Below are 13,018 nucleotides of genomic sequence, written 5' to 3'. Positions count from 1 at the left end.
ATTTAAAGAAAATGTCCATTTGTTTGTCGTAGCAATGCTTCTTGGCATTAAATCCTCTCTGTTGCTCAGCCCACAAATGCATTTTCCTTACAAATGTGACATCATTTAAGAGGAAATGAAAAAGCTTTCCCATTGTATGATTTATTGCTAAGAAACGTTGTTACAAAATACACAAATCAACAAAACTCGTATTTCCCTTTTTTCTGCTGGAATTTCCTTAATTTCCTCTTCTAACATTACACAAACCAAAGGTTATTATCACACTGTTCATAAACTTCTGGATTTTGTCCATTTTCTGTGGCATGCCTATGGTGGAGGTCTGAAGAAAATTGTGAATTCTGCTTTTGATTCATGCAAGGAGCTTCAGTCTACTACTCTACTACTTTCCTCTGGTGTATTTTTTCTATTTATAATAACCCTGGGTCTATGCTGAGTGTGCGCAGCTGATGGGCGCTGTGTAAAACGCCTGAATGTGGTAATGTACTACATTTTACAGGCAACCCTCCACCTCTGCCCTTCAACCTACCTGTAGACTGTAGAATGTAATGATGGGCTAAAACCCTTCATGTTTAATGTGACCATTGAGGCATATCAGGCAACAGTACCAAGCACTCACTATTTATCTGTTTTAAAGGTAAAGAGTTAATTACATCACATGTGAGTGCTCAGAATGTTTTCATTTATTCCTAATGAACATCCTTGTTTCTGTCATTTTTCCACTACAATACCTTAATGATTTAAATATGGATTGCTGGTTTGTGTTACAGGCTCCTCTGAATGGCTGCCGCTGTGAGCCTCTCATAAATAAACTGGAAAACCAGCTGGAAGCTACCAAGGAGGAAATGAAAACTGAGATCCACATCATTCAAGACCAACTGAACAGCAAGATGGGCCAGCTCGACCGCAAGAACAAACACCAGGTAGCATATACAGTTGCTCATTGCAACTGATCCACAAAAGAAAGTAAGCACTCACATAACATTAACTGCAGTTGGTGCTATTCACGAGGTTAACAGCATTTCAGAGGCCTCCCTACCTCTCAACTCTGCCGCCCTATTTTTTCCCTTCCTTCATGAGTGGTCTTTCTGTGTGGAATTTGTGTGGGTTCTCTCTTCTTCTCACAAGTGAGGTTAATTGATGATTCTAAATTGCCCATAGGTGTAAATGTGAGTGTGACTGTTTGTCTGTCTCTATGTGTCAGACTGGCGATCTGTCCAGGGTGTACGCTGCCCCTCACTGCTGCGTACACCAGCGTACACCCTGGACATGACTGAGGCCATTTCTGATAAGGTCTCATGAAGTGTAGATAGATCAACTGAACGGCCAGATTAATTCCTTAAGGACTAAGGCTTTTTAGATACTGTTCATCTACCGTCTAGGTTTTTTTTAGGCCTGCCTTTTGGCTTCATCTTTTGGTTTCCACTTTTCCAAGTTTTCTTACATTTTCAAGGGCGTACTGCACACCAAGTCGTGATATGCCAAGTTTTCTGCTAATGAGTCTTTGGGAATCCCCTTGTTGACAGATTGTTGAAATGGAAGCAAGTTATAGTGCATCCAAAAAAAGTATTTACAGCACATCACTTGTTCCATATATTAAAATCTTACAGCCTAATTCCATAATGGATTAACTTCATTTTCACTTTCACCTCATTCTAGATACAATACCCCCATAATGACAAAGTGAAAAAAGTTGTTTGAAATTCCTTAAAAAATGTATACAAATCCAAAATATACCACACACATAAGTATATAAACATTCACGGACTTTGCTACTCAAAATTTGAGCTCAGGTGAATCCTGTTTCTACCAATCATCTGTCAGATGTTTCTACAACTTAGAGTCCTGCTGTTGTAAATTGGCTAGGCTATTGTAATTCATTGTTATAATTATTATCAGGCTGTCCTACTCCCTGAAAAGCCTTCAGTTGATTCAGAATGCCGCATAGAGAGAGAAATGTCTTCCTTCTCTCTTCCCAACGGTCAAGATGGCCGCCCTCCATGAGCCTGGTTCTGCCGGAGGTTTCTTCCTGTTAAAAAGGAGTTTTTCCTTCCCACTGTCGCCAAAGTGCTTGCTCATAGGGGGTCAATTGATTGTTGCGGGTTCTCTGCCTGTTTGTTTTTTTATTGCAGGGTTTACCTTACAACGTAAAGCTCACTGAGGGAACTGTTCTTCTGATTTGGTGCTATACAAATAAAATTGAATTGAATTGCAAAGATGGGAAAATGGCTGTGCACTGATGCTCCCCATCCAACACGATGGTGCTTGGAAGGTTCTGCAAAAGGAAACTGTCCAAAAATAGGTGTACCAAGTTTGTAGCGTCATACTCAAGACTTAAGGCTGTAATTGCTGCCAAAGATGCTTCACTAAAATAACAAGGCTACATGTACATGTTATATATAAATTTTTATATAAATGTTTTATTTTTAATAAACTTAAAAGAATTTCTAGCAAACTTTTTTTTACAATTTGTCATTATAAGGTATTATGTCTAGAATTTTGATGTGAAAAATTAATGTCATTCATTTTTGAATATGACAAAATGTTGAACAAGTGAAGCGCTGTGAATACTTTCCGGATGCACCTTAGTTACTCCTATTAGTGTGAGTAATTATTTTTATGTGTTATGTGTGTGTGTTGTCTGCAGAAGTAGCAAAAGTACAGAATTTACTTATCTAAGTAGAAGTAAAGAGGTTGAAAGCTACTCCAGTAAGATTGAAGTACTGAAGCAACTTTTTTTACTCAAGTCAAAGTGAAAAAGTGCAGGCTCTGGAATGTACTCCAAGTAAGAAAGTAAAAAGTAGCTCCTTGAAGGACAATTCTACCAACTATTTTTGTACAAAGGTAACTGAACCTTGCGCTATATTCATATAATAATAAAATAATATTAGTACATGAAAATAAAAAATTCAGAATTGGTTTTAGTTACAAAGAAGGAAATGATTTCTCTTTTGGCATATAAACACGGTGTGGTAAGAGGATGCATGTGGTCAGACTGAAAAACACACAAACAGGGAAGAGTGGATTGGTACAAAACAAAATATGGACAGATGGTAATGAACAGATTGCACCATCGTGCAATAAAGAGAATGTATGTTCGATCACAAAACAGCCGATCAATTTGTTTCACCAAGTTTGTTTCTACACGAGTCATTTTGTAGAGGGTATGGCAGCATTGACAGTTTGTCTTAAAACAGTAACTGTAATGTGCACATTTTGGCTTTTTATTATGACTGTTTTCTTGAAATAAAACTTTATTCTCAATTTTTTTTCTTAATGTGGCCCTAATACACCTTTGTAAAACTGTGACAGAACAGAATAAACAGAACAAGGATGTCTGTCTATTCTTGGGTTTTTAGTGAAGCCTAAACTTGAATGCATTTGTAGAATGAAGGTGAATAAAGCTCTGCCTTTAGCCTGTGTGACAGCAGGGTTTGAATGCAGACATGCAGTAAAATGATAGGAAGCACAGTAGATAAATCCTTTATCTTTTTAACGGTGTCAGCCCTGTTTTCACGTTGTTGTCTGTGATTAGATCTGGGCTCTTGACAAGATGACAGTGGAGAGAGCGTCAGCAGAGAGAAGCAGCTGTCTGAAGAGGATCGAGCAACGGGCCCTGCAGGAACGACGTGAAGCAGAAAAGAGACAGGTAACACTGTCAGGATACCTCTGACTGTGGAACTCTGACTGCTCTGTGTATGAAGCCATCACAGAATGATGTTTGTTGTGTGTGAAGTTTGTTCATGAAGAAAAAGGAAATTTAACATATTTGACCTTTTACTGTAATCTCCAGATCAAACAAAGGCAATAGAAAATGTTAACCGGGGTCTGCATGACATTGGGACACAACAAGCTATCGAAATTGGGCATCATCATTGAGTGCTGTGATAAAGTGTTTGCCCCCATCCTAATTTCCTATTTTTTTGTATGTTTGTCATACTTAAATGTTTTAGATTAACAAAAAATCTAAATATTAAGCAAAGATAACACAAGTACACACAAAATGCAGTTTCTAAATGAAGGTGTTTATAATTAAGAAGATAAATTAACTGTGGTGTATCACATCTTTGAAATGCTGAGTTCAATTTCTCTAGTCACACCCAGGCCTGATTACTACACGCCTGTTCGGAATCACTTAAATAGGACCTGCCTGACAAAGGGAAGTAGACCAAAAGATCCTCAAAAGCCAGACATCATGCTGCGATCGAAATTCAGGAAAAAATGACAAACAAAGTAATTGAGATCTCTCAGTCCGGAAAGGTTATAGCATCAACAACTCATCCAACAGGTCTCAAAAGACTCCAGAATAACATCTAAAGATTGCAGGCCTCACTTGCCTCAATGAACACTGACCTTAGTCAGTGTTCATTTCTCCACCATAAGAAAGAGACTGAGCAAAAATGGCCTGTATGGCAGGCTAAGAGTTCCAAGACGAAAACCACTGCTGAGCAAAAAGAAAATAAAGGTTCATTTCAGTTTTGCCAGAAAACATCTTGATGATCCCCAAGACTTTTGGGAAAATACTCTGTGGACGGACGAGATAAAAGCTGAACCTTTTGGAAGGTGTGTGTCCCATTACAGCTAACGTAAAAGTAACAGAAAAGGAGTACCAGCAAAACCAGGCTGAGGGAGGGGCATTCATCTGCTGTGACTAATTGAGGGTGAGAAGAGGACAAAAGACATGCTGTGCAAGAAAGCCAGAGAATAATAACTAATTATTAAGTGCAAAGTGGTGTAAACACACAGGTAAGTGAAGAAGCACCCAGTGCATCATGGGAAACTGTAGCAGCCTACACCTATTGCAGCATAACTAAGGGAGGATTCAAGGTCACCTGATCCAGCCCCAACTTTATGCTTTCCTCAAAAAGGAAAGTTTAAACCTATTGTTAGGCTTCCACAAAAGAGGGGCTCTGCCTCCCATTCTACTTTTAAATATCCTAGATACCCCAAGTAAACCAGCGTCTGGGAGTGAAGTGCTCTATTGGAATGTTTCACAGGGTAACCAATGCCCTCATGGCAATTGTTATAGTTTTATTACATCTAGCCAACAAAATAGAATTGTTGTTTTAATTGTGAATGTGAAGCTATTGGTGCTGTGGCCCATTCCTTTAAGTCATAAGTATGTGAAGTAGAATAGATGTTACTGTAATTTTTCTAAGCATTTCTTAAGTCGTCATGATTTTCATACTAATAATTACACAGTGGGCCCAAACATTCAATTGAATTAAATTGAAATAACAGTATTGCAAATGCTCACAATTATAGATCACATTCTATGAACCTATAAACTGGATGTGGATGCTGTTGAAGGCAGAGGAATATCTTGCCGTGTAATTACATTAGCACATTCCACCCAGAGTCATTTCACTGCCTCATTCGCACTCAGCTGGCTGTGGAACCCCAGAACATTAAACTAGTCAGATGTTCTCGATATATTACGTATAAAATTTTGTCAACTGCATCATGTTCACACGAGCTGAATCTAGAGACGGTCTATCCAAAGAGATTCCAGGACTTCTCTTATAGCTTGATGCTGTACAAAGAGGCACTGTAATATTAATAGGGTGCAATTCTGTCTGGTCTCTACTTCTTTTAGTAATATATGCTTCAGTATGTCTATTGACTCCTGCAGCTAGCATTATCATTCTTTTTCTGTACTGGTCCACAGTATGCTGAAGTGCCCGTATATCTGCAAGCAGGGGACCTGATCAGTTGACCTGTGCACAATTAATTAAACTGAACTGTACACAACTTTTCAATCTCAGTAGGTGATCTTATACGGGACTAATGTGCTGGATTAGGTGGATGTCAGGATATAATGATGAATAGATGAACTCCATTAAAGATTACATCATTGTTTTCTTTTAATCTACTTTTAGGACAGTGTATGCATTAAATGAATGGGAACTGATCTAATGAGCTCTTCTGTCATTAATAGAACTCTTGTGTGTGGTTCATTGTGTCCCCTAAGCAGACAGCTCTGGCCAGTGAACTGAAGAGCTGGTGTCTGTCCAAACTGCAGAACATGGAGGGCCGTGTCACAGGAGAGCCCAGCAGCACCAAGTTACAGCACTCCTCTACTGTGGCCGAAGCTAATGTAGCACCCTTCGCTGTGGTGCCCATTGGACAAGGGGGCAGCTCCCAGTGCCTTGAGCACCACAGTGACCCTCCACTCCTGGAGTTCAGCCGGGAAGAGTCTAGTGTGGCAGAGGGTGGCACAGCCAGTCACTACTTTGTTGTTCATGTGGAGAGCTCTCCAGGTAACAAATCAGCATAAACAAAGATGCTTTGTTTTGTTTCAGAAAAAAAAGAAAAAAAAGAAGAAGCTTCAAATCAAATTTAAAACAGCGACCCTGTAAATTAATAAAATGAATCCAATGAAACCTCATTTTCCTGTTCTGAGCTGATAGGAGTGATAACTGGTGTGGTCTTCTGCTGTAGTTCAGCTGCTTCAAGGTTCCACATGTTATGTGTACACTGTTCAGTAATGCTCTTCTGAATACCTTGGTTGTAATGAGTTACTGTTTCAGGAACTCAGTTTGCCCATTCTCAACTAGGCATTCGTGCCTAGAGAACTGCTCACAAAATTGTTTTCCACATTTTTCTGTGTATCGTTGTGTGGGAAAATCCCAGTAACCCAGCAGTTTCTGAAAAATTCAGAACAGCTGGTCATCAAAGTCTGTCTTGATAATGTCTAAATGCTAAGTGGCCAGTGATATGCAAAAGAAAACAGCAAGTATCTTCAGTATACATAAACAAATAATAAAAAATGAACAATTATATAATTCCTACCCATTCCCACCCAAATTTGGCATCAGTTCTGGAATCTGAAAAAACAGGAATTCTATACAGCATTTATAGGTCTATTCACACCATGAAAATACAACAGAGAAAATGCTACATGCTATTCGTGACTGCAGATTTGCATTGCATGCTAATTATCAGGCTGCCTAGTGGGTTCTATTCTAATCTTATTTATACAGCAACAGACAGGCCTCAGGGGTCTGTACCTTTGCATTGTAAGGTACAGACCCTAGAATAATACAGAGAAAACCCCCAATCAGACACTCGCTCATGAGTAAGCAGGATGAAAATCTTTGGAAGAACCAGGCTCGGGGAACGCCAACAGGATTAAAAAAAACACACACACATGATTTTTAGGGCCAAATACAGTTGTATCTGAATTTAGAAGCACAGCAGGGTACCGTGAAGCTTAATGTTGGCTGAACCTCTTGTGAATTGTACAGATGGTGATAAGGATCAGAATACTGAGGATGACTCTCCCACAGCAGCCAAGAACCCCCCATCATCTGTTCAGGTGGTTCGGCCAAAGGAGCGCTCTGTGACCTCTGCTGACACCAAGAGGAAGAACCAGGAGCTGAATGATGTGGACATAATGAGGAGTGGGGCCAGGAGCCAAAGATCCAGCAGCTTCTCTCCAGCCACGGAGCGGCGCTGCAGCAGCAGAAATGACATAGGGATCAGAGAGAAGGAAGGACACTGTGATACAGGGAAGCACCAGAAGAAATATTTTCAGGGTAGGACTAAATTGAGAGGGGACATAAAGGTCAGGCCTCCAGAGGTCTTTGGAGGCCAGCCTACGTTTACTCAGGAGAGGGACAACATGCATGCCATTGAGGTGACCCAGTATTTCTTTGAGACGGTCTCGACTCAGATGGAGCGCTGGTATGAGAGGAAGGTGCAGGAGGCTCAATGGCAGGCAGATCAGAAGGCTCAGACAGAGAAAGATGCTCTGATTAATAGGATTGCCTACCTGGAGGATGAGCTACGTATGCTGAGAATGCATCGGGACGAGGACTGTTAAGATACAATCCATTTGCTGGAGAAAAAAACTGCTGAGATCTGTCCAGCATTGACCAAACATCATATAAATGTGATTCCTCTTGAGGACCAGTATACAAAACTGCAGAACCTCAGAACCACAGTCTTAGAGCAAAGTGCTCCATTGGGGTGGTGTGGTAGTATGAAGTTTTTAAGATAAGATGCAGCCTGATTATAGAAGACTTTATGAGGCAAAGGGTTTTAAATTTGATTCTGGATTTGCCAATGAAGCCAATGAATGGAAGCCAGTACAGTAGAAATATGCTCTCTCCTTCTAGTTCCTGTCTGAAGTTTTTTCGGACACCCTGATAATAATGAATTACAGTAGTCCAGCCTAAATGTAATACATGCATGAACTAGTTTTTCAGCTTCGTTCTGAGACAGGATGTTTCTAATTTTGGAGATATTGTGTAAATAGAAGAAAACAGTCCTACATGTATGTTTAATTGTGGTGGAGGTGTGGTCCCTGGCTCAGCTGCAGGGGAGGGGTGGCGCAGCGAGTTCAAGGGGCAGTGCCAGGCAGGTGAGTGGACAGGTAGTCGTGTGGCACTGATGAGCTCTCTACTGTTGTCAGTGATGCTGGAGTGGAGAGGAGGAAAGGCTTTAGAAGGTGTGCGCAACGCCGGGAGAGAGCTGTAGTGAGAAGTGTGTGTGCCAAACCTTAAAAGTACACTGCTGTGTGTCGAGAAGTAAAAAGAAACGTTTCGTACACTGTTTGTGTGGGTCCGGTCCTTGTACAGTGGTGCTGAAACCCAGTGGAGTATGTCCGAGCCTCAGGCCGCGCCACAGGCGCAGCCACTCCAAATCCTGGCTCAGATGCTGGCAGAGATGGCGACCGTGAGCCGTGATCAGGCGGGCGCACAACAGAAGCAGATGGAGCAGTTGTGGGAATAGCTGGACCGGCAGATGGGGGACCTGGAGCAGCTGGTTGCGGTTGCCGCGCCGTGGGGCATTGTTGGAGGCAGAATGGATGGAAGTGAGATGTGTTCATGGTGATATTCACAAGTATCCTATTGTGCCACTGATATTAAAATACAAGGACAAAACACATAGGATTAAGGGTGCGGTTTGCTCGTGCCTGTCGCTCCCCCTAATTCTGGGTATGGATTGGCCAGTCTAATAAACTGTTGTGGCAGTATGCAGGGATGCGATTACAACCATTAATAGCCTCACTAGAAGGTCCCGCCAGCTTGGGAGGTTCACTTTATGGGAGATTTTCCACTGGAGCAGTCTTGTGATAACATTCTAGGCTCAGCCAAGTGATAGAAATTGATTATCACGTGGTGCGCCCTGAAGCCGTGCAGACCTCCCGACTATGTGTTATTAAAAGATTTATCGAGTGAGTCGTGACACTCACGAGAGGAGGAAAGGCTTTAGAAGGTGTGCGCAACGCCAGGAGACACCTCCAGTGAGAATCGTGTGTGCCAAACCTTAAAAGTACACTGCTGTGTCGAGAAATAAAAAGAAACGTTTCGTACACTGTGTGTCTGGGTCCAGTCCTTCTACATTAATGTACGCTTTGAAGGACATATCCTGTTCAAAAAGTATTCCTCAAAATGTTACTGGAGGCCAAGGTAGTGTCATCCAGAGTAGCCATCTGGTTAGAGACCATATTTTGACGATTTTTTTATAACCTCAGTTTTCTCTGAATTTAGAAGCAGAAAATTTGAGGTCATCCGGGTCGTTTTGTCTTTAAGACATTCCTGCAGTTTAACTAATAAGTGTGTTATCTGGCTTCATCGGTATGTAAAGTTGGGTGTCATCTGCATAAAAGTGAAAATGTATGCTTTGCTTTCTAATAATACTGCTACGGAACCCTGTAGAACTCCATAACTAACGAGAGCACTACCTTTAATACCTACAGCATGCTCTAATCACTGTAATAAAATATTATGGTCAACAGTATTGAGTAAGATAAAGATCTGTAAATTTCTCTTACTTTACTCACATTTCACAGAATGTATTTTTAGTAATAAGTCTGATATGAATTATTGTGGATATGGGCAAGTGTACGATAATGGGGAATTTAATTTTTACTTTACAATCCTGTTTTAGTGTAATATTTATTGTGAAGTAGTACTTTCTTGCTTATTTCATTTTTATGTACTGTTCTTTTAATACACTGTAATTGCACACAGGGGGAGCAGTCAGGCTTCTGCACTGTGGATAGTGGAGGCTTTAACTAGCTGTGGAATCAAACAGTTTTCTTACCGTGTCGGGCAGTGTACAGGGACATTCAGGCTGATTCTTGTGAATTCAAGACTGTGGAAACATATGTTTTCAGAGGGTTTTCCCAGCAAGTGATCTAGTGGATTTTTAGTGTCTCCTCTCTCTGCTTCTCTTCCCCTCTGTTTTTCTTTCCCTCTCTTTTTCACAGTTTCTCTTGTCTTTCTCTTTCCTATCCCCCGGTCCTGTTGTTCCATTTGTAATAACTTAAAAGTAAAATAAACTAGAAAAAGTTGCATTTCCTGCGAAAATGCAGTGTGAATGCCGTGTAGTGGAATCTGAAAACAGCAGAAGGAGAACTCCGCTGAAAACACTGTGTAGAAGCTGAACTCTGCTTTATTTGAAAGACACCACAGAAGAGTGTCAAGAAAGCAGGGAGAGTTCAAGGATGGAAGACGTGCAGCAAGCACCACAGGTAGGATCTGAACCAGCGCCAACTGGTCTCAAGGCAGCTGCTCATTTCACTGAGCCAAACTTGTTCTCAGGTGACTGAAAAGATATGAAACTGAAAATTGTCCTGAAAAGAGGTGAAGATGCTGAAAATTCTGTTGAAAAGAGCAGAAGAGCCTGAGATTTGTGCTGATAAGAGGTGAAAAAGCTAAAAATTCTGCTCAAAAGAGGTGAACATTTTGAACTTTCTGCTGAAAAGAGATGGAGAAACAGAAAATTGTGCAGAAAAGGGGTAAAGAAACTGAAAACTGTTGAAAAGAGCAGAAGAGGCTGAGATTTGTGATGAAAACAGGTGAAAGAGCTTAACTTTCTGCTAAAAAGAGTTGAAAAAAATGAAAATTCTGCTGAAAACAGGCCAAGAAACTAGAAATTCTGCTGAAAAGACGTGAATTAGCAGAATTTCTGCTGAAAAGAGGTAAAGAAGCTGAAGTTTGCAGTGAAAACAGCGAAAGAAGCTGGAATTTGTGCTGAAAAGTATTGAAAAATGGAAAATTCTGCTGAAAAGAGGTGAAAAAGCTGAAATTTGTGTTGAAAAGAGTTTAAAAAAAAGTTGAACTGTTTACTGAAATATTTTTTTTGTCATAAGTGGGATTTGCCAAAAAATGGCATAAAAAGCTTAATATCTCAAAAAGTATGAAAGGTATGAGCACCAAAAGATATAGCTGGCATTAGCATAGGGAGCAGAACAGATTAAAGTTTAAATGGTGGAAATCGGCTGAAAACTGAGCGAGTAGTTAACCAGCAAAGGTCGGAGCAACTAGAATAAGGTAGAATAAAGTTTAAAGAGAAACAGGATCTCTTGAGGCATTCACACAATAAACAGGAGACAGTTTTTGGTTGTATGAGTCTCAAACATACTGGTGCTAGTCCGAGTACATATACTGGGTAAGTGACCTGGAAACTTACTGGAAGGTGACTCTAACGCATGATAGGTGGAGCAACATGTGAAACCACAGCCCCTAAATCAGGGGTAGGCAACTCCAGGCCTCGAGTGCCGGTGTCCTGCAGGTTTTAGATCGCACCCTGGGTTAACACACCTGAATCAAATGATTAGTTCATTACCAGGCCTCTGGAGAACTTCAAGAAATGCTGAGGAGTCATTTAGCCCATTAAATCAGCTGTGATGGATCATGGACACATCTAAAACCTCCAGGACACCAACACTCGAGGCCTGGAGTTGCCTACCCCTGCCCTAAATGTTTGTTTACACTGTCTTCTTGAAATATCTACTTGTGTAATTGTGTCTTAAATTATCTGTGTCTTTAAAACAGATAAACGTATGCTTTTATATGAAATTTTCAGACGACTAAAAAGGACGATAACTAAAAGGTGTTTCTTGTAATTCTGTCAGTCTGTAGTCTGTGATAAATGTCTTATAAAAATAATTTATGTGCCACAGCTGTGGCTGTCAAAAATTATCTTAAATAAATACAATGAACTTTGCAAATTCTTCTTTAAGCTGACTGTCCAGAGATAAGCTATCAAACCTGTGATAGATCAATATGCCAGATCTGCAAGTTTTTTTAACTGAAGGAAAAAAAGTGTGTGACTGAGGAAACTTACAGTTTTGCAAAACACCCCAAAAACACATTTTCAAGAAAATGATAAAAGGAATCTTGAGTCTATGTAAACCTGTTTAGAGCAGATGGTTTACTTTATTTTTACAAACATATAAACTTCATAGAAAAAGTAAGGAAACTTATATTTGGGCAATCAGTTCTTTGCTGTCGCACTTCTTCTTGGCAAAAAAACTTGTGCTATTGGAAAGTGTTAGGTCTGCGCTTCCACAGGCCCCGCTGGTTTAGAGACTTATTCCCGTTAACGAAGCAAGACGAACAGCTCAACCGGTTTTTCACATGCTAGCAAAGGAAGGATCTCAGAGCAGCCCTTCTGTCCTCGGTGTCAGACCACTTCAAAGAACAATCAGCCTTTTATTTCTGTGACACACAATTTACACAAACACCCATTATAAAAATAAAAAAAACCCCTATGGTTATAAAACACACACTGTGTGTGTGTGTGTGTGGGGGGGGGGGGGGGTGCATTTGTGTGACCTCCTGTTCACCAAAAGGGTCATGAAAGCAGAAAATTTACTAAACAAGAAAACAGAACCTTCACCTGGGATGTGCCTTTAATAAAACACTACAGCCTCCCCCACCTTTCAACAGGCTGGGGAGGGGGTCAGAAACAAAGGAATGTCTTTGATCATACAGTTTGAACTAAGACTTACAGATTTAAGTACAAGAATGGCAACATTTAACAATTTGACTCTAACAGAAAGTCTGTTTACTTGCCCTTAAATGGGGCCATGTTTGTAAGGAAAATGTATTCATGCGTTGAGCAGCATAGGTGAGTATGTGGATTATGCCCATAAAAAATTTATCAGATCTTCTTTGCCAGTGCTAAACAGCTTATTCTGCTATTGACTCTTGTTTTTAGCTTCAGGTACCCCAGGTGCTTACAATCCAGTGCCTGATTGGTGCCTACTTAGTATCTCCTGTGA

At 40.5% G+C, this 13,018-nt stretch overlaps 1 protein-coding gene across 4 annotated transcripts in view; it reads left to right on the top strand.

Moving 5' to 3' along the window:
- The window catches only part of ankrd6b (ankyrin repeat domain 6b), an 84,438-nt gene extending 74,697 nt beyond the window's left edge, over positions 1 to 9,741 (top strand). For 2 of the 4 annotated variants that reach the window (XM_085381711.1, XM_085381709.1), the window contains 4 exons: positions 768 to 920; positions 3,533 to 3,646; positions 5,972 to 6,257; positions 7,245 to 9,741. In XM_085381711.1, the coding sequence (XP_085237837.1) occupies positions 768 to 920; positions 3,533 to 3,646; positions 5,972 to 6,257; positions 7,245 to 7,822 (1,131 nt within the window). In that variant the 3' untranslated portion in view covers positions 7,823 to 9,741. Of the gene's footprint in view, positions 1 to 767; positions 921 to 3,532; positions 3,647 to 5,968; positions 6,258 to 7,244 lie in introns of all 4 variants that reach the window. The other 2 variants (XM_085381710.1, XM_085381708.1) reach the window with 1 other exon arrangement.
- Positions 9,742 to 13,018: the final 3,277 nt, after the last annotated feature.

This window comes from Rhamphochromis longiceps, linkage group LG15, assembly GCF_057381845.1.
Source record: "Rhamphochromis longiceps isolate RC_006_pf linkage group LG15, R_longiceps_female_GT1.1, whole genome shotgun sequence".
NCBI lineage: Eukaryota > Metazoa > Chordata > Actinopteri > Cichliformes > Cichlidae > Rhamphochromis > Rhamphochromis longiceps.
Note: the sequence above shows the minus strand (reverse complement) of the source record. Positions and strands in the feature narration are given on the sequence as shown.